Source organism: Helianthus annuus, chromosome 12, assembly GCF_002127325.2.
Source record: "Helianthus annuus cultivar XRQ/B chromosome 12, HanXRQr2.0-SUNRISE, whole genome shotgun sequence".
NCBI classification, from domain to species: Eukaryota; Viridiplantae; Streptophyta; class Magnoliopsida; order Asterales; family Asteraceae; genus Helianthus; species Helianthus annuus.
In genome coordinates this window covers 97,025,795-97,053,493 of record NC_035444.2, presented here as the reverse complement: position 1 = coordinate 97,053,493, position 27,699 = coordinate 97,025,795, and the positions used below count along the sequence as shown (strand labels likewise).

Below are 27,699 nucleotides of genomic sequence, written 5' to 3'. Positions count from 1 at the left end.
TATGAGCAAAGAAAAGTGTCGTGGAGCACTCCCAGCTTAGAAAAGTGGCTCAATGTAAATAAATAAATGAACATGTTTTGAAAATAAAGATTTCCCTGAGAAATCACAGTATTGTAAATTTCGGGAATTTATCCCTAAATTATGAAACGAGCAGTTTAAATTATTAAGAGATCCTGTTTTAAAAAGACTTCCGCTATCGCCTAAATTAAATACCACGGGATTCCTGTCCCGCGGCTCCTGAAACGGGTTAAACCGGGTCGGGGGCCGTGACACAAGGTTTTGAAAACAAAAGTTAAGTGTGGGACCAAGGTGTAGATCGATCGGGTGACAACCCGTTCGGGTGACAGTCCGATTGGACGGTAGTCCGATCGGATGGCATTCCATCTTGGTCGTTCCGTTCGTCTTACACTTGGTTGTTTTGATAGTTTGTCGTTTTATCGAGATGTTTTGATAATCGTGTTAAGCAACAGAAACCTTGTCAAGACATAGTAACCTGATCGGACAGGAATCACCCAACTCCGACCAGTTAACTGTTCGAGATGGTGTTTCATGCTTAACCCGAAATCGGTAATCTCGTGGAGAGAATCCAGATCTTGGACCAACACAACCACAAGAATGAGTAGGAAGTCGGTATAAGCTCCGATTCTATCGGCTTTGAGTGCATTGAGTGCAAAAGAGTTGAAAGAAAGTTGGAAAACCTTCTCTCAATCCTTTTCACCGTGAATATGTTTAGATCTGTGAAAGATCTTTGTTTGTTTATGTGGAAATCGGTTTGATTCAAGTTGTTCTCGGTGGTTTGAGGCCAAAACATGAAGTTCTTCAAGAACACCATGATGACGTCATCCTAGAACACCTCAAATCTAGTGATTTCACGGATAAAAGTTAAGATTTAAAAGATAGAAAGGTGTAGAATCGAGTATAGATCAAAGATGTTCAAGATTTAGGTTGAGATCTTACCGGAATTGAGAGAAATTGGAGAAAAAGTAAGGTTGGAGCGCTGGTCGGACGTCAGAGAGCAAGAGTGGAAAGTTTGATGTGGACAGTGGATATTTATAGGGTTACCCAAAGTGGAAAGGGGCTGGTCGATCGGGTGGCAGCCCGGTCGACTGGCTGATCGATCGAGCTGTAGCTCGATCGAACGGCTGGTCGATCGGCTAGTCGCCTGATCGATTGGCCAGTTGGTTTGAGTGTTTGGTGTGACGAGTTTTGCTGTTTCGACTGTGGTTGCGAGCGATGCGAATGCGATAGAGTTTCCTATTCAAATTACTTTTAATCCCAACTACTATATCTAACATACAATCATCTTAAATTATTTGCATTCAACGTTTGTGATTCGATTGCGATTGAGTTTCGATTATTCACCACAACATGACATAAATAAACATGCAGAAGTAACACATAAGGCACACACACGTATAACAATAACCAAAATACGTAACTCGAGTTGCGAGCGTGATTGCGATAAGCGATAAAGCGATAAAACTTGCGATAAATATCGAACAAACCTCGATTACTAATAGATACTCCACATAATACAACTAATGTTAAGCACAAATTAGACTATCTATGAGTCAAAGAAGTCAAAACAGGAAATGAGCAAAGAGTGACAGATCGTAATTAGCAATTTTGTCTCTCTTTTGACTTCAATCTTGACTTTGACTTTGACTTTCGAAACACGGGGTGTTACACCTAAATGCCAATTAACTAAAGACTAACTAATTAACCCAAGTAAGACGAAGATTTGGGAATTGGATTTTACTCAGATGATGATAAAGACACAGCCTAGGTTAGAATCCCATAAGTTATGGGTTGGCTTCTTACCTGACGTGAAGTGTTATGGAACCGGGATCTTAAAAATACTAAACCTACTGGGAAACCGAACAGGACCCTCGACCCTTCTCGAGAAGATATCTATTGAATCCTAATAAGTTGTTAATTCAATTGTTTAAGTAGAATCCTTCATGGGCTCTCTAACTATTCTAATAAAGTACCCTTAGTTGACTATCTACCTCACAGCATGAAAGTCAAGGGCAATTTGGAAACCTAGTTCTACCCGATAAGCAAGAATTGGAAGGGAAACTAAGTCGGTCTTCTCACAAAGACCTAAACCTAGCAATCTAACAACCTAGACATGTCGATAACCACGCACCTCATGGATTTTAAGATTAGTAGAACACCTAAACCTACTTGTTTCACGAATATCACTTCTATGGTATACTGGCCAATTAACCAGAAAAATCAATAACACATGGTCAATGATCTAACACGAACCTATTATATGACAGACATTCAACAAGGAACATGTGAAACAATAAACATTAACAAGTCCAGATATGCATACACATTGAATCAATAAAACCAAGTCTTTACTTCAATAGAAAAACCATAAACGAGTTCATAACCTGGATAAAAATCGAAACTTTAACACATGTTCATCATTAACCAAAGGAGTTCATGCAAATTTAGCCTAACATCTTGGTTAAAACAACCAAAACACAAAGTTCAAAGATCGAATTCATGGTAGAAATATGAAAAGTAGAAAACTATGAAAACGGGAAGATGGAACCCGGTATTCTTCGTTCCCGTGCCTTGGATCTTCAACCGTATTGATTCTTCACTTCAAAGCCTTCGAATTCTACGTTTTGGGAGCTCCAAAGATGTCTAATTTCATAAAGGGTTATAGGATGTTATATTATGATGATAAATTATGATTTTATAACACAACCCTTTGCAAAGCCCGTACCTTACCGTCAAAACATGCTCCTCGCGTCGCGCGAGGAGTAATAGTCTTCATGGCCGCGCGACGCGGACACACAATAGTCAACACCGGTAAAATGCCCTCCTCGCGTCATGCGGGTAGATCTTCCTTTCCTGGTCGTGCGACGCGACTAGGTGTTTTTCCTCGATTCTTGTGCCAGTTCATATCTCGGTCTCCCGAACGTGTTCCGGTACTCGGTTTTCTTGATATATTGCTCATTTTTCACTATTTTCAGCAATTTTTAACACTCGAGACCTGGAAAACACAAACTAATATACCAAACTGATTACAACCGAATAATATCGTTAACATTATCGGTATTATAAGGGCAAAAAAAATTGTTTATGCGCCTAAGTTTTTTTAAATCTATTCAGCACGTGTAATATACAGGGTTTTTCAGGATGTAATTTTTTTTATCATTTGGTAGATTTATTCAACCCGATTATACACGGGTTTTTTAAAGATACGACGTTTTTAGTATTTAGTATACAAAATTACATTTTTTTAATCAGTGTAATATACATGGTTTTAAAGATATAACTTTTTTATTATTTGATATATAAAATCATATTTATTTAACTGTACAATATTCGAATTTCATAAAGATATAATCTTTTTATTTATTTATTATATAAAGTTATATTTATTCAACTCGTGTAATAAATGAGTTTCTAGTTAGTTTTAGATAAGAGAAATTGAAAAGTTGAAGTCAAACATAAGTTTTTTTTAGATCCAAGACATGGGATTGTTGAGATTTTATTGGTGTGTTATTGGGTTGGGTATATTTTCTTTTTGGGTCATTGAAACATGTTGTGGTTTGAAATTGTTGCGGGGGTATTAAATTTCTTTTGGATTGAATTTTGAACTTTTGAACCCAAATTGGTTTTAGCTTTGGGCTGCGAAATTTGATAGTGGTGTGAACCGAGATTAATTTAGTGGGTTGGGATCATTTTAGTCATTTGGGCCGAAAGTTTATCAAGTGGACCGTGATCTTTGGACTTTGGTCTACAAGTGTTTTAAACCGGGTTTTTTAATCTACAAAATTTTGGGTTTGATTGTTCGTATTCAAAAGTAAGCACAGTTTAACAAGCACGAAATTGTTGTGATTGAAACATTTGTAAAAATGTCGGAAAGTCCTTATTAAAAGTACAAAAATCAAGAGGCTTTAAGAGATAGATTTAAAAATTTAAAATCAAAGATGATGAACCGTTAAATGAAGGAATAGACAAATATAGAGAATTAATGAGAGAAATGAATAAATTTGATGTTTGTAAATCCCCGATACAGAGAAATAAAAAGTTAATGGAGTCATTATCATCAGACTGGAATGAAGTGTTGGATAAAATAAGGATGTGTGATTATTTCTATGAAGATGATTTTATTAGTCTGATTGAAGCAAAAAATTCCAGGTGTTGAAAAGAAGAAAGTTTTGAGGCTTAAGATAGAGAAAAAATTGAGGCTTGAGATGAAGAGAGAAAAAAAGGTCATACAGAATAGTGAAGTCAAAGAACCGAGTAGATCTACAAATGAGGCTTCATGTTCTAAACCAGTGTGCTCAACATGTGAAAAATCCAGATCTGATGACTCAAACTTTTGAAGGATGTGGAGAGTTTGACATTAGAAAATATAAATTTAAAAGAAAATTTAAAAACTAGCCAAGAATCATGTTTGGCATAACAAAACAATAATATTTAGTAGCAAGTATCATGATTGAACAAGATTAAACGAAAAAGAAAACCAAAAATAAAGACCAAAGATGTGTCAAATCTTTAATTCTTCGAACCCGGCTTCGTCCTTGAATCAAATTCCTTCTTCCTCTTAAAATCGCGCTCTAGATCCCTACGATCCGTATGGCAGCCGCTCCCTTAAAATAATTATGTCTCCCCATCCACTGTAGGTTTGCAGTCTATATAGATTTTTCGTGTGATATCTTTTTATGATACCTTTTGCAACATGTATTCACGAACTGGGCTGTGACTTAGCGATACAAGGTCCAGCAGGCCCATGGCCTCATGTGATGCTCAAATCGGTCAAACAGCAAGAAAATATATGACAGTGGCTTTTCGAAAGTAGTAATTTGTGATGTATATTTTGTAAACAGCCTTTTTCAATTTAACTCCAAACCACGATTCATTATTTGTTTCTAACTTTAGTATAAAAATTTATCATTATAGCTCGTTTTCACCACAATCATCAAACTTTCCGTATGAACCAAATACAAGTAGAATTTAGTAAAAACAACCTAAAACCTATTCAAAAGTGTAGGAAATATTTATATAGAATACGTATAATTTAGACCACTTCATGTATGAATATGGAAAAAAGTAAAAACAATTTCTTATTTTTTTTATTTTACGTAGTTGCTAATCTTTATTTCATTATCTCGTGTTGTTGAACACCTACTGATAGTTAATTTGTACTATATTTGTGTGTTCATATAATTTTCAATTATGTTTGAACTTTTGAAAACATTTCATTAGGGGAGTCGAAGTGGAGTCCGAGGAGAGCTAGTGAGCTCCCGGCCACCTCCCCAAATACAGGTAACCGGCGTTCAAAATGGTAGGCCAAGGTGGAAGGCCAGCGTTAAAATGGAAGGCCATGTACCAAACCAAATTTTGTTGGTACCGATACTTTCGGTATTTGTACTGGTATCAAGCTCATTCCTAATTGCCACCACCCATCATTACTATTTGTGTTATCATTGTTAGTATGATTACAGATTCATAAGGGCAAATTGTTGAATACTTCTATAAGCATTTCTCCATTCAAAATAATCAAGCATTTTAGGATAAAGGAAGTTTTAGGATAGTCCAATGTGTTGCAAGTGTAGACAATATATAACATATTGGATTGTATGTTCTATTAACAACCAAAGTCAATATGGGGTGTTGGTCCATTAGTAAAGACAAAGTCTGCAAACATCTGGGTTTGAAAGGGAGAGTTCTTGGTTTCAAGCCACACGAACGATAGAGCTTAAAAGAAATTTGCCGTTCAAAAAAAAAAAAAAAAAAAACAAGAGTTCAGCAAAATCAATTAAAAGATCATATTATTTTAATACCATCTTTCTTTCTTCGTATAACAGGAAAGACACACAACCCCTAAAAAAGTACTCTCAAAATTCACCTATCGTCCCCTTAGTGAGACTTCAACCCGCACTAGTGCACCACTTTGACGGAGATAAACACCTGATGCCACTAGCCAAGAACCCTCGGCATATCAATAATATCTCACATAGCATTTTAACAAACATGTGATGTGCATGATTGAAACTGCAAATGTGTTTGTAAAGTAAAATTAGCAGTTAAAATCAATGGTTTGCACCTCTCTAAATCTGAATTTTGCTATAAAGGAGTTGCTTCATTTGAATCCAGTAACCCTTTTGCTAGATATTTGTGGGAAACAGAAGAATTGAACACCAATTGTAAACTAAACAATCCAATTTTGACTTGTATTAAAAAGTTAATTGATGAGAAATGGCATTTAAGTTTTGACAATCAGGCGGGCGTAAATACACATTTATGAAAGAAAACAAATGGTTAGATGACATGGGCTTCATTCTTGAGCTTGTCTACAAGTTCATCCACAGAGGAAAGTATGACCCCAGCCTTTCTCACCGGGGGCGCAGTCACTTGAACAACCTCCAAATCAGATCTCAGGTCTACGTTTAACTCCGCCAGGCTCATTTTCTTTATCGGTTTTGACTTTGCCTTCATTATGTTGGGCAGTGTTGCGTACCTTGGCTGGTTCAGCCTTAGATCCGTCCTGCATTCACATTCACGTCAAAAAACAAATCACTCACACTCGCTGCTTAAGTAGTAAGTAAGAAAGAAACAAATTACGTGATGACTGCAGGCAAGTCTAAACACAAAGTTTCAAGACCGCCGTCCACCTCTCTATCCACTGTTGCTGCTTTCTTCTCTTTGTCCACAACAACCTTCACACATGATAAATCAAACATCTTACAAACCAACAAGTTTGATGTATTATGAGACGACTAACCTTGGATGCAAAGGTCCCTTGAGGCCAGTTTAGAAGGCCGGCCACCATCTGCCCTGTTTGGTTACAATCATCATCAATCGCCTGCACATTTCTCAACCAACAAGTAAGTAACAATTAAGTAATTAACCACCAACACCCAAAAAAAGGAAAAGAACCTGCTTGCCAAGAATGAGGAGGCCAGGCTTCTCAACCTGAACAAGGGCTTTAAGAAGTTTAGCAACTGTAAGTGGGTAAAGCGTTGAGGGTGCATCCACATGAATGGCACGGTCTGCACCCATGGCTAGACCGGTGCGAAGGGTGTCCACGCACTGGGTGGGACCCATACTCACTGCAATCACCTCCGACGCAACCCCAGACTCTTTCATTCTCAGCGCCTCTTCAAGTGCTATTTCGCAAAAGGGGTTCATCGACATCTTCACGTTTGTTGTCTCAACCCCAGTCTACAGATTAACATCGATTAAAGGAAATAATAATTTTTCCCAATTTCGATTTGTTGGTTTACCTTGTCGGATTTGATTCGGATTTTGACGGCGTAGTCAACCACCCGCTTGATCGCCACCATGATCTTCATCTTGGTCTATCTATTGAATCGATAAGAAGCTCGATCTATAAGATTTCGTGTTCTACTTGTGGAATGCAATATACCCCTTCTGTCCTATTTATTTATTTATTTAAAAAACTACACACACGAATCATGATTAAGATGACACCTCTACATTAAATTGTCATTTTTTTCCAAATTGAACATCCAACAATAAATAACTAGTGGGTTATTGTTTATTCTGTTTTTTTTTTTTCTTTTTCCTTAAATCAAAGTAAGTGTGCTACCTTTTATTTAATCACCAAATAAACATAAGTTACATCCGCGCGACGTTTTAAAAAATTTAAACAAAAATCTAGACGCAATCGTTAAAATAACTTTAATGAATAGAATTCGGTCAGATCGGTTTGGTTTAATCTGATATCAATACGGTACTAACACTCGGTATAGCAAATGAATATGAACACCCAAATAATAAAGTCACTCCAAAGGATTTGGACACGTGTTTTAAGTCAACTGAAACCATAAAAAGTTGAAAACAAATTCATTAACACATTGCGTTGTAGGTGTAGATACACTGGAAAGTATCTAAGGGCTGGTTTTGACAACATGTGCATTAGCATTTAAAAAATTTATTGTTGAAACATCGATAAAAATATTCAAGTCACAAGGTTAAGTAAACATGTCTGAAGGGGTATGGTTCCAAAAAGCCGCGCAGACCTACCAGGTCGCGCGCAAGACCATACTCCTAATACATCAATCTGACATGCCTACAGACCCCGCGCCGACTAAATAGGTAAAACCTAAGTCGCGCGCGAGGCCCAAGCAATGTCAAAGCTCAGATTCTACACTTAGCGTCCTGGATGAAAACCCTCACTCCTCAGACTTTGCGCCGGCTGTTTGGATGTGCTCTAGAGGCCACGCGAGGGTAGCGGCGCAGGTTCATTTCAGGAAGCACGAAAGGTTCGAGTGGCAGAGGAGTGAGCCAATCAGCGTCCAACAGGCTGTATCCTATCGTGCTCCACGATCAACAATCGTGCAGGAGACAAGAAGGTACACAAGGATGCCTACGTGGAACTTATCAGGGGCGGCGACGCCTGCCCCATGATCTCCACTCACCTGCTGATGTCAGGGAGACAACAAGGACGACAACCCGGACACGTGGCTCCACTCAAGGAGCGCCAGCTCCGGTAATCTTCTAGAAACACTAACGGTCGTCATAGAAGAAACAGAAAGGATATTCCTTGTTGTCAATGTCACACCCCAACCGATGGCGGAATCATCGGGGCGCGGAACTAGGCGAATCAGATTGCTCAACAGAATCCATAACAACTATTTAGTGACAATATTTAATGTGTTCATTATCCTATACTAATAAACAATATTCCAGCAAATAGTCATACAGATTTCATGTCTCTCAAACAATACAAATTCGACAACCTAGATTTTATGTGAGTTTCTAGACTTCCTAGTCTTGATTCGAGATAAACTGCGATTAACCTGCAACATACGTTAAAATAAAGTCAATACAAAAAGTATTGGCGAGTATACAAGTTTGCATAGAAATAGTATAGAAAGCGTTTACGCATAACCAGCATGTAACACATAATAGGCGAATAAAGTAAGCCACCAACAATGATACATCCTAACCACGAGACTACATTTTGAGGTATGCGCGACACGTGTTCATCACTACAAACACGTGAAGTTGAGTGTGTTGTGATCCCTAGCAACCCCTGTCCACGACAGGTGCTGAGTCCAAACTATAGTACTATCGTTGCTAGAGGCGGTAGGGCACGTAACATTGTATAAGCATAGCATCAAATAATTCAACTTTTCACGTATAACATGCGAGTGTGGTTAGCGTTTGAAATGTGTTTAAGCGTTGTGTTTTAATAGAGAACGTATGTTACACCCAAAAGTGCATTAAGCGAAAAAGGGTTCAAGTATACTCACAGTATGTGTTTAACAAATAAACATAGCCTTAATTGGATTGAAGGGAGCGCGTTGGAGTTAGCATGGGCATAGAACAATAGTGTAAGCGTTGAATAGCGTGTAACAGAGTGTCGAATGATAGGGTGTTCGGATGGTGATCCGAATGGTTAAGTTCCCATTGGATCGGATGGTCATCCGAGCGGATGGTCATCCAAGCGGATGGTCATCCGAGCGGATGACCATTCGAACGGATGGCCATTCGAATGAGATGTGTATAACAACGCTCCTAAAATATTTTCGACACTCTAAAAATATTTAGAATGTCCCTATACGTCCTAAAATACACCCCGTATACGAATATCGGTCCCAAAATATCTTTATATATATAAAAATAAATTAAAAACAATAAAATGAGTTTGTCGCAGGGCGCGACAAACTACCCTTGAGTCTTCACGGACCGCAACCGAGTGACGGGTGGCGAAACCCTAGCCCGCCATGTGGCATAACACTCGGACAGGCTACACTTGAGATTCGACAAAGCTAGGCCCTACGTACCCTAGCTTGCGAGCCGCGTAGAAGTAAGCCAAGGCTTATGCGGGGCGCGAGAAATCATCAGTCAGGCCGTATAAATTGATTTGATCGGCCTTCAGTCCAAACTCGCTCACAACTCGAATTCTCTCTCGAAATGGAGATACAGTTTGAGGAATATTCTAAAGATATAGAAATAGAAGTAGGGCAAGGTTCTAGACCAACCCAGATAGAAATCGGAGAGAGCTCCAATCAAAACCAAAACCAGGGAATAACTTTTCAGGATGAAATAGATTTTCTATTGGCAAACTGTGAGACTATTCAGCCTGTCAATACGAATGTTTTTACCTATCCTAGTGAAAATCCACTCCCTATGAATTTTGCACCAGCAATCCCAGAACCAATAGTCCACGCCCAACCTGTAGAAATGGAAGAATGGTGGACAAATGATTGGCAATTTCAAAATATTGTCAACGACCCTTATTCTTTCCTTCCGCAATTCGATCCAGAACCCCTACCTAATCCACCAATGAGCACTGAGAATATGGCTGAACTTCGCCATTTCGGTGAAGAGTTGATGGATGCAGGGAATAGAATCCGAGAGATAGGGGGACAGGTTGCTTGGAAGTATGATGAAAGGGAAATGCGTTTTTAGAACAACAAATGGTGAGGGATAGGAAAGTGGTAAACTATAGTTGTGTAATAGTATAGTAAATAGTGAAATCAGTCTGTAACATAACTCCAAATAAAACTTTGTAAAATATCTATGTGTAGTGATGCATACTATAACGGATATGAAATGGAATCGAGAAATCGATAGTTTTGACTATACGTGTATTATAAATTGTTTGATTGTTTATGTATGATTACTATTTATCAAATACTAATAAAAATTATTATATATCATCAGATGACAAATAGTGGTAATGAACCAGTAAATGAGGTTAATCAATTGAAGCAACATCCAGGAGATCAATATATGACTAGACAAGATATTGAAAATATTGTTGCTCAAGGGATAGCTAATTCTATTCCAGCATTTGTTGCCGCTGTGAAAAATCCAATCGAACCGCAACATATTATTCCTAGTAAACATACTATTAAGGATAACTTCAGTAATAGTATAAACGAGGGTAGTAATCTTGCTAATCATGATAATGAAACCCAGCACACGTCGCTCCCTAAAAAGCGAAAGGTTGCAACACCTGGTTGCACTTTCAAAGAATTTCTTGCTTGTAAACCCACTGAATTTGCAGGCAATGAAGGGGCAACTGCATCGCTGCGTTGGTTAGAGAAAACCGAAGCAGTGATTGCAATAAGCAAGTGTGCCAAAGATGATCAAGTCATGTACGCCTCAAATCTGTTTAAAGAAGAAGCACTGGAATGGTGGAACACCGTGTTACAAGCTAAAGGAAGAAATAGGGCTTATGCTATGACTTGGGAAGAATTCAAGAGTCTGGTAGAAAGAAAATTCTGTCCTGAGTATGAAAAGGAACAAATGCAAATAAGTTCCTAACTCATCGGATGATAGGTGTGGATTGTCGTGGTTATACTTCGACATTCTTTGAATATACTAGAGTGGTACCTAACCTGGCTTCGCCAGAACCGGTACTCATTTCTCGCTATATTTGGGGATTAATTAGCGAAATTCGAAATATCGTTAAGGCTGTGAGACCTCACACTATTGACAATGCAGTAGAATTAGCTAACACCTTAACTGATGAACTGATACGCACAAGAGATGAAGATAGGAAGAAGGAATTAGCTCAGAAAATTACCCAAGGATTTAGGGTGGGTAATAGTAGTAATTTCAAAAAGAGAGGAACAGGACAATCTTCAACTGTGCCATTCTGCAAAATTTGCAAAAAGAAACATTTTGGAAAATGTAACAAACTTTGCAATTTTTGCAAGACAACAGGACATCGGGAAGAAAACTGCAGAAAGAAATCCATAATTTGTTACAATTGTGGGGAAGCTGGACATATCAAACCAGAATGTCCTAAGTTAGTTAACCCAGTAGATAACAAACCCAAGGCAGCTGAAGGAGCTACTAAGAAGAATGCCAGAGCATTCCAGTTAACTACTCAAGAAGCAGAGCTCATTCCGGATGTTATCGCCGGTACGTTTCTAGTTCACAACGTTTATGCAAAAGTATTATTTGACTCTGGTTCAAACCAAAGTTTTATAAATACTTCGTTCTGTCAAGCTCTTAAGTTACCTTTAACTACCGTTAGGCAGATTTTTACAGTCGAAACTGCAGATGGGAATTCAGTCAAAATCTATCAGGTTTTGCAAAAAGTAGAAATAGAACTCTTAGGTCATAAATTTAGTGCAAACCTATTGCCTATGAAATTAGCCGAGTTTGATGTTGTGTTAGGAATGGATTGGTTAATAGCCAACCATGCTCAAATCATTTGTGATAGAAACTCTATAGAAATTCAAACACCTACTGGAGAAGTAATTAAGATTTTAGGAGATAAACCTCGGAAGCCACTAAAGTTCATATCAGTAATGAAAGTTGCCAATTATGAACAGAAACAAGGAATAGTATATATGATTTCAGTAATCATTTGTACTAAAGGAAAAGAACTTAAGGAAATTCCTGTAGTCTCAGAATACCCAGATGTTTTTCCAGAAGATTTACCTGGACTACCACCAGATAGAAAGGTAGAATTTAGGATTCATCTAATTCCAGGAACTACACCGATAGCCAAGGCACCCTATCGATTAGCTCCTACCGAAATGTTAGAATTGAAAAAGCAATTAGATGAATTACTAAGCAAAGGATTTATACAACCTAGTTCATCCCCTTGGGGTGCACCGGTGTTGTTTGTGAAAAAGAAAGATGGATCAATGAGAATGTGTATCGATTATAGAGAATTGAATAAGGTTACCATTAAGAATCGATACCCATTACCTAGGATTGATGATCTTTTCGATCAATTACAAGGCGCTAAATATTTTTCTAAGATAGACTTGCGCTCCGGATATCATCAACTAAAGGTTCAAGAAGAAGACATACCTAAAACTGCATTTAGGACTAGGTATGGACATTATGAGTTTACAGTCATGCCCTTTGGATTAACAAATGCACCTGCAACATTTATGGACATGATGAACAGGATCTGTAAACCATATTTGGATAAATTTGTAATTGTTTTCATAGACGATATACTTATTTATTCAAAAAGTCAGGTCGAACATTGTCAGCACTTGCATGCACTCTTAACTTTGTTAACAAAAGAAAAGTTGTACGCTAAATTCTCAAAGTGTGAATTTTGGCTACAAGAAGTGCAATTCTTAGGACACATGGTGAATCACGAAGGTATTCACGTAGATCCTGCTAAGATAGAAGCAATTACCAATTGGAAGGTTCCGCAAACTGCAATAGAAATTAGAAGTTTTATAGGATTAGCTGGATATTATAGACGGTTTATTAAGGATTTTTCCAAGATAGCTGTACCATTAACTAAGCTAACCTGTAAAGCCACTAAATTTGAGTGGGGACCTAAACAAGAAGAAGCCTTCAGAATCTTAAAGCAGAAATTGACCAATGCTCCAATCTTAGCCTTGCCAGAAGGAACAGAAGATTTTGAGGTATATTGTGATGCTTCAAAATTAGGATACGGATGTGTGTTGATGCAACTCAAGAAGGTAATTGCGTATGCTTCCAGACAATTGAAAAAGCACGAGGAAAACTATACGACTCATGATTTAGAATTAGGAGCTATAGTTTTTGCCCTTAAGATATGGAGACATTATCTGTATGGAAGTAAGTTTACTATTTATACAGATCATAAGAGTTTAAGATATATATTTGGGCAAAAAGAATTAAACATGAGGCAAAGAAGATGGATGGAAATCCTAAGTGATTACGACTGTGATATTCAATATCACGAAGGAAAGACAAACGTAGTCGCAGACGCCTTAAGTCGTAAGTATCATGAGAAGCAAAGGCGAGTTCGTGCCCTTAGAATAAATCTACAAGTAGATTTAATGGAACAATTGAAGGAAATTCAGGAAACGGCAATTAAGGACGATGCCGAAGGAATGAAAGGTTACCTAAAAGAATTAGAACGAGGAAATGATGGAATTTGGAAATTCCACAAAAGCAGAATTTGGGTACCTAAACAAGGAAATTTAAGATCAAAGATTTTAGAAGAAGCTCATAAATCTAGGTATACCATACACCCAGGAAATAATAAGATGTACCAAGATTTAAGAAGTAATTTTTGGTGGATAGGAATGAAAAAGGATATAGCCAAATATGTATCTAAGTGTTTAACTTGTTCACAAGTTAAAGCCGAACATCAGAAACCCTCAGGTCTACTACAACAGTTAGAAATGCCTGTATGGAAATGGGAACTCATAACAATGGACTTTGTTACTAAGTTACCCAAAACCAGGAAAGGTAACAATGCCATTTGGGTGATCGTAGACCGACTAACCAAATCCGCTCATTTTCTACCAATAAAGGAAACCTTTAGTATGGAAAGGTTAGCCAAGTTGTATGTAGAAGAAATAGTATCCTTACATGGAGTTCCACTCTCCATTGTATCGGATAGAGATAGTCGTTTCACTTCCCGTTTCTGGACAAGTTTCCAAGAATCAATGGGAACTCGACTGAATCTAAGTACTGCATATCATCCACAGACAGACGGACAAAGTGAAAGGACGATCCAAACTCTAGAAGACATGCTCCGAGCATGTGTAATTGACTTTGGTGGTAATTGGGATAACCATTTACCATTAATCGAATTCTCCTATAATAATAGTTATCATTCAAGCATCGAAGCCGCTCCATTCGAAGCACTGTATGGACGCAAGTGCAGAACTCCCGTATGTTGGGCAGAAATAGGAGAAAGTCAATTATCAGGACCAGAAATGGTGCAAGAAACCACAGACAAGATAACTCAAATCAAGGAAAGATTGAAAACAGCCAGAGATCGCCAGAAGAGCTATGCAGACAATCGTCGCAAGCCACTTGAATTCCAGATAGGAGATAAAGTACTATTGAAGGTATCTCCTGGGAAAGGAGTAGTACGATTTGGTAAGAAAGGAAAACTGAGTCCCAGATATGTTGGACCATTTTCAGTAATCCAACGAATAGGGCCAGTTGCTTATCGTTTACAACTACCAGAAGAACTAGCTGGAGTACATGATGTATTTCATATATCCAATCTCAAGAAATGTCTATCAGACGAATCCCTGGTAGTACCTCTTCAAGATGTAGAAGTAAACGAAAAGCTGAAATTCAAAGAGAAACCTTTACAAATAGAAGACCGAAAAGTTAAGTTTCTCAAACACAAGCGACTGGTATTGGTGAAAGTCAAATGGAATTCAAAGAGAGGACCGGAATACACCTGGGAACTGGAGTCAGAAATGAAGCAGAAATACCCTCAGCTGTTTCAAAGAATCTCGAGGACGAGATTTTTCCTAAGGTGGGGAGGATGTAACAACTCTCATTAAAATTAATAATTAGAGTGATAATTAGTAAATAAGGAAACCCTAATTGAGACACCCAAGTAATTCCGCATTAACCCTAAAATTTTCGGAACAATTGGAATCAGGATCAGGGCCCCTAAAACTCAGGGGGATTAAACCCTACTTGATAATTATCTTTAAATGTGCGTTGTATATACTGAAATTCGAATTTTGTTGATTCACCAAGCCTATACCACTGACTAGGCTACTCTACAATATAGAGTGCACCCTTTACGGACCGTAAAGGAAAATGTCTTACGGACCGTAAGCATATGTGCTTCCCTTACGGACCGTAAGGGTAGAAGCATACGGTCCGTAAGCAAGGCTATTTTCTGGCTATAAATAGCCGACTTCGGGACTTGAAATTGGGAGTTAAAACGTTGGCCAAAAGCCTTCTGTACATCGTTTTACAGTTCTTATAATACAAATTAAACACACACCGCACTCGAATCGCTGCCGCAAAACAGGGTAATTACTCGATCGCTATTACGATTCATTTTCCGAGATCAATATATCCAAAGAATGTTTAAGTGCCGCCCACATTGGGTTATACTTTGTCATTCGTCGTTAAATCGATGACTGTTTAAGTATTGCACTTTGTCGTTCATTGTGAGAATTTGATCTCGTGAGTTATCGTAACTGCTGTATTGATCACTAACGCTGTTTCGTGTACATTATTGTTGAAATTAGGTTAACAGGGCTAAATCATATTCTATCCATACTAAATCTGCAATGTGGGTCATTCTCTTTTTATTAACTGTTTTACAATACTCCAAATTATTTTCCAAAAGTTATAATTACAGTGATTAAGTTTATGTAATCACCAAATTACAGCCGGTATGTGGGGTATTGTGCACAGTATTACTATTGTTTTAATCACATTAGGTGGGCAAGCCTAAAAGTAAGTGATATACGTCACTCATTGGGACAGCCAATGGTGATATGACCACAGTCACAGAGCTGGTCTGTGACAAATACCTATTCTTGAAAGTTGGTTGATAATAAACATATGTAAAAACTCTTAATACTGTGAATTATAACAAAAGTGTCGTTTTAGTAAATAGAATGATTCACTCAGTATTTCCCCGCTGACAAAACCTTTTTCAAACATGTTTCAGGTGATCTACTGTAAATCAGGAAAAGTGCTGAGGAGCATTTCAAGGCTTAAAATAGTGGCTCATTATAAAATAAAGAGATATGTTTCGAAACAAGGATTTATCACTAAAACTTATGTATTGTAAATTATCGGGGTTTTATCCCAAATTGTAAAATAAAAATAATCGGGAAAAGTTTTTAGCTTTACAACGATCCTGATGTTAAAATTCCGCTGCTAAAATCACATAAATAAATATCACGGGATTTCTGTCCCGCGGCTCCTGAAACGAGTAAAACCGGGTCGGGGGCCGTGACATGATGCTTTAAGTCGAAAGTATCATGAAAAACCAAAAAGAGTACGTTCTCTTAAATTGAATGTGCAGATAGATTTAAACGAACAGATTAGAGAAGCACAGGAATCAGTAATCAAGGATGATACTGAAAAATTGAAAGGAATGATTAAGGAATTAGAATGAGGAACAGGTGGAATTTGGAGATTCCATAAGGAAAGGATTTGGATACCTAAACGAGGAAACCTACGCCACCGAATATTAGAAGAAGCCAATAAGTCTAATTATACAATACACCCTGGGAGTGATAAGATGTACCAAGACTTAAGAAGGAATTTCTGGTGGATAGGAATGAAAAAGGATATAGTAGCTTATGTTTCTAAGTGCTTAACCTGTTCACAAGTTAAAGCTGAACATCAGAAACCCTCAGGTTTATTATAGCAGTTAGAAATGCCAATGTGGAAGTGGGAATTGATAACAATGGATTTTGTTACTAAATTACCCAAAAGGTAATGATACAATCTGGGTGATTGTAGACAGGCTAACCAAGTCAGCTCATTTCTTACCAATGAAGGAAACTTTCAGTATGGAACAATTAGCCAAGTTATATGTAAATGAAATAGTTTCATTACATGGAATTCCTTTATCAATTGTTTCTGATAGTGATAGCCGTTTTACCTCTCATTTTTGGACTAGTTTCCAAAAAGCAATGGGAAACAAGCTAAATCTAAGCACTGCTTATCATCCTCAAACGGACGGGCAAAGCGAAAGGACAATTCAGACAATGGAAGATATGCTTAGAGCTTGTGTAATTGATTTTGGAGGAAGTTGGGACGATCATCTACCATTAATAGAATTTTCTTACAATAACAGCTATCATACCAGTATCAATGCTGCACCATTCGAAGCACTTTATGGACGAAAGTGCCGAACTCCAGTCTGTTGGGCTGAAATTGGCGAAAAGCAACTATCTGGACCCGAGATAGTACAAGAAACAACAGACAAAATTACTCAAGTCAAGGAAATACTGAAGGCAGCACGTGATCGACAAAAGAGTTATGCAGATTACAGACGAAAACCGTTGGAATTTCAGGTAGGAGATAAGGTCTTATTAAAGGTTTCTCCTTGGAAAGGAGTAGTGAGATTCATCAAAAGAAGAAAGCTAAGCCCCAGGTACGTTGGACCCTTTGAGATTATCAGAAGGATAGGACCAGTAGCTTATCAGCTACAACTGCCAGAAGAAATGGCAGGAATACGTAATGTATTTCATGTATGCAATCTCAAAAAGTGTTTAGCCGATGAATCATTAGTAGTACCTCTTAAGGACATAGAGGTAAATGAAAAGATTAAATTTATAAAGAAACCTCTACAGATTGAAGACAGAAAAGTCAAGAATCTCAAACACAAGAGACTAGTTCTAGTCAAAGTAAAATGGGATTCCAACAGAGGACCAGAGTACACATGGGAGCTTGAATCGGAAATGCAAAGGAAATATCCACACCTATTCCAGTAGACCTCGAGGAAGAGTTCTAAAACAAGGTGGGGAGGATATAACAACCCTCCTAAAATATTTTTGACACTCTAAAAATATTTAGAATGTCCCTATACGTCCTAAAATACACTTCGTATACGAAAACCGGTCCCAAAATACCTTTATATAATTAAAAATAAAATAAAAAAAACAATAAAATGAGTCTGTCGCGGGGCGCGACAAACTACCCTTGAGTCTTCGCGGGCCGCGACCGAGTGACGGGTGGCGAAACCCTAGCTCGCCACGTGGCATAACACTTGGACATGCTACACTTCTGATTCGACAAAGCTAGGCCCTGTGTTTGAGATTTGCGTAGAAGTAAGCCAAGGCTTACGCGGGGCTCGAGAAACCATCAGTCAGGACCTAGCAATTGATTTGATCGGCCTTCAGTCCAAACTCGCTCACAACTCGAATTCTCTCTCAAAATTCTGAATATTTAAAGTAGTATCGGGCATAATACCCTCCTAAATAGTGAAGCTCTGCCTCGTTGTAAGTATCATAACCCCCGGTTACGTATTAGATACGCTGCCCGATTGATCTAGCACTCCGTAACGGCTGTTGAGGCTCTGCCCGAGGTAGTCGTTGGAGTTCTGTCTCAGGGAGGGTATAACTATTCTAAAAAAATTGGGTATTATACTAATACGTGTGCATTATTAAAAATTTATAGATTATAGCCAGGAAGCCACAGGAAATTACCTAAGATAGCAATGTGAGTAATCCTCCTTTTTGCAAACTGTTTTATAAAGCCTCGATATTTTTAAATTATATTTCACAGTGATTGAGTATTTGTAATTTCTACAATTATCGTCGGTATGTTGGGGTTTTGTATACAAAATTTGTTACTACACTGTGAGTAGTAACATGACCACAAGTCGTGTTGACAGTACCGTGGGTGGTAATTAAAGTAGAAAAATAAACAAATGTAATTGCGAGATCGCCCTCAATACTGTAAACTGATAAAACCTGTCTTGATTAAATTGGGATTCACTCACCAGTATTTCCCACTTACAAAATGTTTTTAAACGCGTTTCAGGTAACAAAATGTGAAAGCCAAATAGAAGCCAGCTGGACAGCACTGAAGGCTTGGAAAAGTGGCTAAAGAGTTACCTAAATAAAGAAGATGTTTTATTTTAATAAAATAGGGTTTATCCCTATAAACTTGTTTGTAACAAAAACGTGGGTTTTATCCCAATATATTTATTGTTATTATAAAATGTGGTGTTTTACTCTGATAAAATATTTTCTAACTACCGTCCTGATGAAAATTCCGCTGCCAAATAATGATAAACACCGATACCACCATCTTTGAGTAGGCCGCGGCCGCCCGCCTCCCGAGGCAGGGGTCGGGGGTTGCGATAATGTGGGTGTTTGTAAATTGTTTTGAAAATCTGAAGTTTTCGTTGTAGTGTTTAAACAATGGAATGTATAGATGCCAAGTCATCCAGTCGGATGGTCATCCGGACGGATGGCCATTCGATCGGATGGCTATTCGATTGAGGAATTTGTAGTTTAAAGTTTTCGTCAAAATAGTTCAAGTCTTGAAAGTTATAAAGGGTAGTCCATCCGAACGGATGGCCATTCGATCCAATGGTCTGTTGTTTGAATTTTGATAAAATTTTCTAAGTGTCAAGCTTTGCGTCAACGGAGACGGCGTGACGACGTGTCAAACAACGGAAAACACACCAAGGTCCAGCTCATTCGATTGAATGGGAATCACCACATTCGATCAGATTCACTGTTCCTGATGGGATTTCATGTTCAACCCGTTAATCGGTCATCTCTCTGATGGAAATCCGTTTTCAAGCCGGCTCTCAACTAGAAAATGAGTAGAGAGTCTGAATGAGTCCAGATTCCATCGGTTTTTAGTAGAAAAGTGTAGAGAAGTTTAAAATAGTTGAAAAATGAGAGATCTTGTTGAGATTCGTGTTGAATAGTGTGGAAATCCTTTAGATCTGAACCAATCTTGATGAGATGATGTCACACAACAGTTTGCATAAGCAACTGAAGGAGAACCACCTTTAAGGAGTCCAAATCAGGCGATTTCGAGAAGAAAATGTGTGATTTTGATGGAGAAAATGATGTAGAAGTGTGTAGTTGTCACACCTCAACCGATGGCGGAAACATCGGGATGAGTCGAACAAATCGCTCAAAAGCATCATAACACTAATTGTGACAAAATAGATTAAATCAAATTTTATAAATGACTAAATTCAAATACATTGTTTCAAATAAAGACAAATTGCAACAAACATGGTTTATTATTAAAATGGGTATCTAGTCCATCCAAACTTGATTCCTTCATCATCTTGTCTATCAACCTCCAACATGTATTAAAATAACATCAACAAAAAAATGTTGGTGAGTATACAAGTTTAATACACAGCATAGTAGAATAAAATGTTTAAATGTGCTCATATCCAACATGAATAATATGATACAAGTTACTACTTTGCCATTCAATATCGTTCAACATCGTTTAATATCGTTCAACGTCGTTCAAATATCGTTCAACTTCACAATACCCCAAGACTCAAGGGCATTGAGATTAACACGTTCAACTTGCATAGCATATGAGTTTACAAGCATCAAATTGTTTCATGTTTAAATGTGGATAGAGTGTGATAAAACAAGATTCAAACGTTGCGTGTTTTTGTATAAAATACATGTTACACCCAAAAGTGATAAGAATAAAAAAAGGGATCGAGTATACTCACTGTGATTGCGTTGCGATTTCTTGTAGAATAACGCACGAGTAAAGAAATCCAAGAGGACGAACGAGGGCGATTAACCGAACGTGGCGGTTTGTGTTCCACGTGAATTCCGGTCGTCTTCTCGGTCTCCGGTGACGGCGGCTTTTTCTCCCGCGACGACTAGCTTCTCCGGCAAGGGAGTAAGGTTGGTGTGAAGATGTTGTGGGGTTGTGTCGAAAAGATAAGGACAGAGAGTGTGTGAGGGTCGTATATAAAGACGCGTTTTGGTTTTCTTGTTTGGAAGTTGACAAGTTTCCTAATTACGTGAATGAATGGAGACGGGTAAAGAGAACCGACTCGTGATTGTAACCGAAAAGGAAACGCGGACAATGATTATGTTTCGAGAAATCAGGGAGTTTAAGAAGGAAACCATGGCTGAGAAAAGAAGGAAATAACAGCTGTTCCTTCGTTGACATTGTTGGGCGGCAAATTCAAATCCCGCCTTTATCGCGTGCTAATAATGAATTGATTAATGAACTTGTATCAAAGGAAGCTGTAGTGGAGTGGTTTGTATGCTGTTTGCCGAACGGTGAACCCGGGTTCCAGTCCCGCGGTTCACGGTTTTCTTTTTGTTTTTTGTTTCAGTAACTTGTTTTATTGCACATTTAGTCCCTGTTATACTCTTCTGATAAATACACAAATGGTCCCTTAAGTTTAAGGACTTAATTAACTTGATAAGTTAACTTGGTTAATCATATAACCTTAAAAACTCATTTCTAATATTAAATAAACTAACTTAGTTAATATAAATCTTTAAATTAATTAATTAATTAAAGAAAAAGTAACTTTTTTTAATGGTAAAATTAATTAGTTTAATTATTTAAACAAATAAATAATTAACCATATTTATAAACGCATTAAATTAGGATAAAAATCTTTCAACGATTATTCATTTCGCGAAAAATTTCCGTTGGTTCAAAGGTTAGGATTCAAAATTTAAAACGGGTCGGATTTTGGATTTCCATTTTGAGAGATGTTACAGTAGTGATGATGATTGTACAAGATTTGAAGAGAAATACTTACGAAATAGCCTTGAATCGAGACAGAGCCTTGGGGAGCGAATGAGTGAACCTAAGTGTTGAAACGAGACACAATGGCCCTATTTATAGGTGAGGGTGAGAGTTAAGGTGGTGCGATTTCGAATGGATTATGATCGGATGGCTTTGTCGATCGAATGGGTTCCATTCGGATGGGTTCAGCCGATCGAATGGCCATCCGGTCGAATTGTCATCCGAGCGGATGGTCATCCGAGCGGATGTCCATTCGGACAGCCGAATTGCGTTTGTTAGTTTTCCAACTTTCGTCACGTTTGGTGCGTTTTGTTGCGTTAACCATTGCGGGTACTTTAAGCGTTTTAGTGAGATAAGTAGTGTCGTGTTATGTTGTGCTTCAGTGCGATAAATTGAGTTGCGCGTTTCGTCAAAACAAGTATTGGTACTTAGATATTTATATATAACTAATAATATTATATGATATGTCATAGCATCAGTAACTGCGTTTCGAGTTTGAGTTTGCGTTTGCGTTTGCGAGTTGCGTAACAATAGCGTAATAGTATATGCAAAAAATGTAAGCGTTTGCGATATAGCGCGTCGTAATAAGCGATGTGTTTGCGAAAATATGCGTAGTTGCGTAGTTTGCGATATAGTTTACATTATGATCCGAATCTCTGGTGCTAAGCATAACGAGTATAGCGAGAGTAACAAGCGCGAAAGTGCGGGTTGTTACATTCCCCCTACTTTAGGAAATTTCGTCCTGAAATTTATTCACAAGGAGGACTGCGAGAATTAACACGAGTAAGCGTTTTTTTTGGGTAAGCAGAGGATGAACGAGCGATCGATTGAGGATTGTCGAGTGAAAGCGCCTCGGCGGCATGAGGAAAGCAATGAGTAGGGCGATTCGTTTTGACTAAAGGATGGTAATTCACGAGTTAGTGATCCAAAAATATTTTAAGTTCTCGAAAAGTTTTATTTGCAAGGAGATTTTGAGGAAAAACTTGGTTTAGGGAAATTTTCGTACGGTGTGGCGTTGGACTGAGTCGATGTTCACACCAGCGTTGTAGAAAAAGTTTTGTTTAGTTATCTAAAGATCTTAGGGAAAACTTGAGTTACGCAAGGTTTCTTATGACGTGGTGTAAACCTAAGTTGTTTGTTAAACTAACGTTACAAGAAAGTTTTGTTTGCCTAAAAAGGTTTTAATTAAAAATTTTCAGAAACGTTTCCATTTGTTCCAAAAAGTTTGTAAGAAAAATTTCGTTTTTACAAAAGGTTTTAACAGCACAAAAGTTTTAATTAGCGTCGAGCCCCACATGGCACCTTTCCACGAAAGTTTGTTAATATGGCTAAAACACTTATATATAGAAAGTACCAGCGGCGTATCCACCATGTTTTAGCCATATTGCCTCTGTCCCGTGGAGCAATGTCATGTGTGTCGATATGGTATTAATAGACTTTGTGTCCTTGGTCCAAGCGATTAGTGGTTGGACTAAGTTTGAGAGGAAGGTTGAGTAAACTGAGCGATGAAGTTTTTTATGAACTCAGTTTAGCGATACGAGTATGCGCGAATGATTCAGCGATTGAAGCATCGAGGCAACGTGAGTGTTGAGTGTGACAAGTAATAAGCGGTAAGCGGTAAACGATAAGCGATGAGCAACACGCGATGAGCAATAAGCGGTAAGCGAAAAGCGGTAAGCGAAAAGCGATAAGCGAAAAGCGATACGTGATAAGTGATACGCGAAAAGCAAAAATCGATAAGCGATACGCGAAAAGCAATAAGCGAAAAGCGTTGAAGTGTTTGAGAGGTAAAGTGTTAGTGAAGCGAGTTTGATTTCTGCAAAGGTGCAATTGCATGCGTGTAGACTTACGGAAAGTCTAGCGTTGATGCATTTGAGATGCGATGAGATGTTACGCCTTGCAAAGGAGTTTAGCGTGTTGAAAGTAGTCTCAATAGTATACGAGGTCTAATAACGTTCAACTCCACATGGCATTTTCTTCACGGAAATTTGTTAGCATGACAAAGCACTTATATATAGGAAGTACCAGCGGTGTATCCACCATGCTTCGACGACACCACTTCCGTCCCGTGAGTAGATGTCACGCTTTGTCGACATGGTTAAGACGCTTATGTATAGGAAGTACCAGCTGCATATCCACCATGCTTAACCATGCTTCTAACGTTATGGCATCATTAGAACTTACTACGATCTCCGTGCACTTACCAAAATAATCCCGTGTGCACCCGTGATTAGTTCGATCCTGGCACGTTTATCGTAACTTATTCCAACGACGCGTTGTTAGGGTAAAACACATTATATCGTGATTTGCTATATAGTGTTACTAATATAATCTGTGTGTGTACTTAGTCTAAGTGTGAGGACGAGGGAGAGAGAGCGAGCGAGCGGGAGAGAGTCAACGTCGCATAGTATGGCGACGTCAAGAAATAGAACGAGTATAGAATGTAAGAATTAACATTAAGAGTCGTACCATCAACCGCGTCATTCTGCGTCTGGTCGGTGTTGATGTTGAAGACTCCTACTTGGGTTGCAGTTGTCGTTGGAGCTTCTGCTACTGGTGCCGCGGTTGTTGTTGCGTCTGGTGCGGCGGTTGATGGGGTGCGAACTGCGTTGGCGGGGCGGGGAGTGCTAGCATGCCTTGGGGTCGTGGTCCTGTGCGGCAGTGGCGGGTGAAGTGACCATAACAGTTGCAATTGATGCAATAGCGACAATAAGCTCCTGATTGGTGATGATAAGTACACTTTGGGCACAGGGGGAGAGTTCCAGTATAGGCGCGTGATGTGCACAAAATGCAACATATGAATTACATCAATTGTGGCATAAAACTAACCCTTTTAGTACTAATGTTGGAAAAAGTGTGCTTTTGTCTTTCTTTTGTATTTTCAGGGTTAAATGAGTTCAAATGAACAACAGAAACAAAAATACATCTAAATCTAACATAAATACAAGAAAAGGAACAAACATGGCATGCCCGACCTCCCGACAGCATCTTTCCAAAGCAAAATAAGAAGACAGAAGACTGAACACGCCCCGTGCTCAGTGAGCACGGGGGCGTGCCCAAGTGTCAGCAGAAAAGACAAAGTGATAGAAGCTTCTACTGCCCACCACGGGGCCGTGCTCAGCGGACACGGGGGCGTGGTCAACTGTTGCAGACACATTTAATGAAATTGCGAATTGCAATTAATGAAGAGAGAGAGTCGAATGGACACGGGGCCGTGCCCAGTGGACACGGGGCCGTGCCCAAGCTTCTGTTCAGCCTATAAATAGGAGTGCTTGGAGCTCTTGCAACTCATCTCTTGGCACTCCACCTCTCTCACACTTCACCCACCACCCACCACCATCACAACACCATCATCCACCACCATCATCCATTGTCCATCATAGAGTGTGTGAGTCATCTCAGGATCCAAGATTGATCGTAAGACTTCTTGACAATCAAAGGCCATGTTTGCCTAAGTCTCTTACATCACTTGGTGAAGATAAGTGTTTAGTGTAATACTTTTTATTTTTAATCTTTAGCACTTTTTAATTGGCTTTGTATTAATGACTTTAATTACTAGTTTCTTATGTTGAAGGTGATTCTTCCTTATCGTTTGTCCGTGGTGTCTTGACATTATTTTACTGTCTATATAAAATAAAAGATTTTCACCATTCATATCTCCACGGTCTATATGGAGGTATGTTGGCTACCTGGTCGGGGGTTAAGGGAACGGTTTGGTAAGAGTCTTTCCATTGTTCAGTGTATAGATCCTGCAAAGGACCTGGATCAAATTTAGTAGGACCTCCTTCAATACCCAACGGTATTGGATGGCGGGGGTCCAAACTCTTTGATCCCCTCATAAGTTAAACTACTATTAAAACTTTAACCCGGCTACTTAGGACTGTATCCCTGCTGACTCAGACTACTTAGCCGAGGGTAACGTCGCCTTCGAAAGAGGGGCCTACCACATTATGCATTAATAACTTAATTAATTATCTTTCAATAATCCGACCCTTTAGGATTGTATCCTTGCTGACTCAAACTACTGGGTTGAGGGTAACGTCACCTTCAAAAGAGGGGCCTACTACAATAACTAACATAATCTCTTAAACAAGTGCAAAAGTGCGAAAATAATCAAAGGTTACACTACACACGAGTCGGATCCAAGTGATCCATCTTGTCTATCTGTTTTTATTTTTATTTTCTTTTTCAGCATTTTAGTTAGTTTTATTTTTCTAGTTTAAAAATCTTTTTCTAACATTTTGATTTGATTAGACGTTGAGGATAAACCGGTACTAAAAGCTCTTGTGTCCTTGGATGACCTCGGTATCTTACCAACACTATACTACATCCACGATGGGTGCACTTGCCCATATGTGTGTTTAGCGTTAGTGAATATCGTGTTTATAAATTTAAGACTTGGCTAAAAAGTGTAAAAAGGGCTTAAAATATATACCTAAATTATATACACACTGACACGCATCAAGTTTTTGGCGTCGCTGCCGGGGACACAAGGATTTTAAGAAAGTTAGGAATCAGCGGCCTAATCATTTTTATTTTTTTAGGATTTTCTTAGTTTTTCAGCTTCTACAGAGCTCAGCACGGGACGTGCCTGGTCGGACACGGGCCGTGCCCAGCAGTGTCACTGGCAGTTTTTATTTACCGAGTTACAGAGAGCTGAGCACGGGGTCGTGTTGGTGCAACACGGGGCCGTGTCCAATTTTCCACTAACAGGGATCTGGAAAACAATCGCTGTATCTCCGACCACAGGCCGTGTTCCCTGAGCACGGGGCCGTGGTGAACTTCCTGACCAACATTCTTTTCTGTTTTTATTGCAGGACTTGGAACCGGACACCACATCTGAACCTTCTACATAGTGTATGAGCTCCAGTTCTAGTAGAGACATAAAAGAACCTCTAGAAGAACCCGGACGCTTTCTCAGAAAAGGACTTAAAGCTAAAAACCAAGAGAAGGTTTCGGGGGACCTACTTCTAATGGCAGACCAACGTACCCTCATGGATTACCTACGACCCACCGTGGGTAATCTCGGCGCCGCTACCAATGCACCGAATGTTGAAGCTAACAACTTCGAACTTCGGCCACATTTGATACAAATGCTTCAAAACTCCGCAACCTTCCACGGGCTTGCGGACGAGGATCCCCATCTACATATTACTAATTTCTTAGAAATATGTGATACCTTTCGGATCAATGGAGCATCAAATGACGCCATCCGCCTTCGAATGTTTCCATTTTCACTAAAAGACCGAGCAAGAGCTTGGCTCAACGCCCTCCCAGTTGGTTCGGTAAACACCTGGGATGAACTAGCCCAAAATTTCTATATAAGTATTTCCCTCCCGCTAAAACGGCTAAATTAATGACTGAAATTAATACATATTCACAAGAGGATGGGAAATCCTTATATGAAACTTGGGAAAGGTTCAAGGAGCTATTGCGAAAGTGTCCTCATCACGGTCTTGCGGTATGGCAACAAGTATCCACTTTTTATAATGGGTTGTTGCCACACACAAGACAAACACTTGACTCTAGATCCGGGGGACTTTTAGGTAATCGCCGCCCACATGAAATATACAATCAAATTGAGGAAATTGCTCAAACCAATTTTTAGTGGCACACTCCCCGAGGCAATAAATCTATTGCCCGGGGCGCCCATAAGGTTGATGAAAGCACTTCTTTACAAGCCCAAATCGAGACCCTTTCTTCAAAAATCAAAAAGTTAGAAATGACAAAAAACGGTCTCGGTTATGGCTTGTGAAGGGTATGGTGGGCCACATGAAA

The 27,699-nt window shown here is 38.8% G+C and overlaps 1 protein-coding gene and 1 non-coding gene across 2 annotated transcripts; both read right to left on the bottom strand.

Moving 5' to 3' along the window:
• Window positions 1-6,180: 6,180 nt before the first annotated feature.
• LOC110940005 (electron transfer flavoprotein subunit beta, mitochondrial) lies at window positions 6,181-7,446 on the bottom strand. The gene is made up of 5 exons (XM_022181565.2): window positions 7,260-7,446; window positions 6,913-7,197; window positions 6,758-6,838; window positions 6,598-6,692; window positions 6,181-6,520 (listed from the first exon to the last, which is right to left on the bottom strand). The coding sequence occupies exons 1-5, from the start codon at window positions 7,326-7,328 to the stop codon at window positions 6,295-6,297; spliced, it is 756 nt and encodes a 251-aa protein (XP_022037257.1). The 5' UTR covers window positions 7,329-7,446; the 3' UTR covers window positions 6,181-6,294.
• A 19,825-nt stretch (window positions 7,447-27,271) lies between these two features.
• Window positions 27,272-27,378, bottom strand: LOC118485206. The gene has a single exon (XR_004875511.1). It is a non-coding gene; the product is annotated as a small nucleolar RNA R71 (small nucleolar RNA).
• Between the last annotated feature and the right edge of the window lie 321 nt (window positions 27,379-27,699).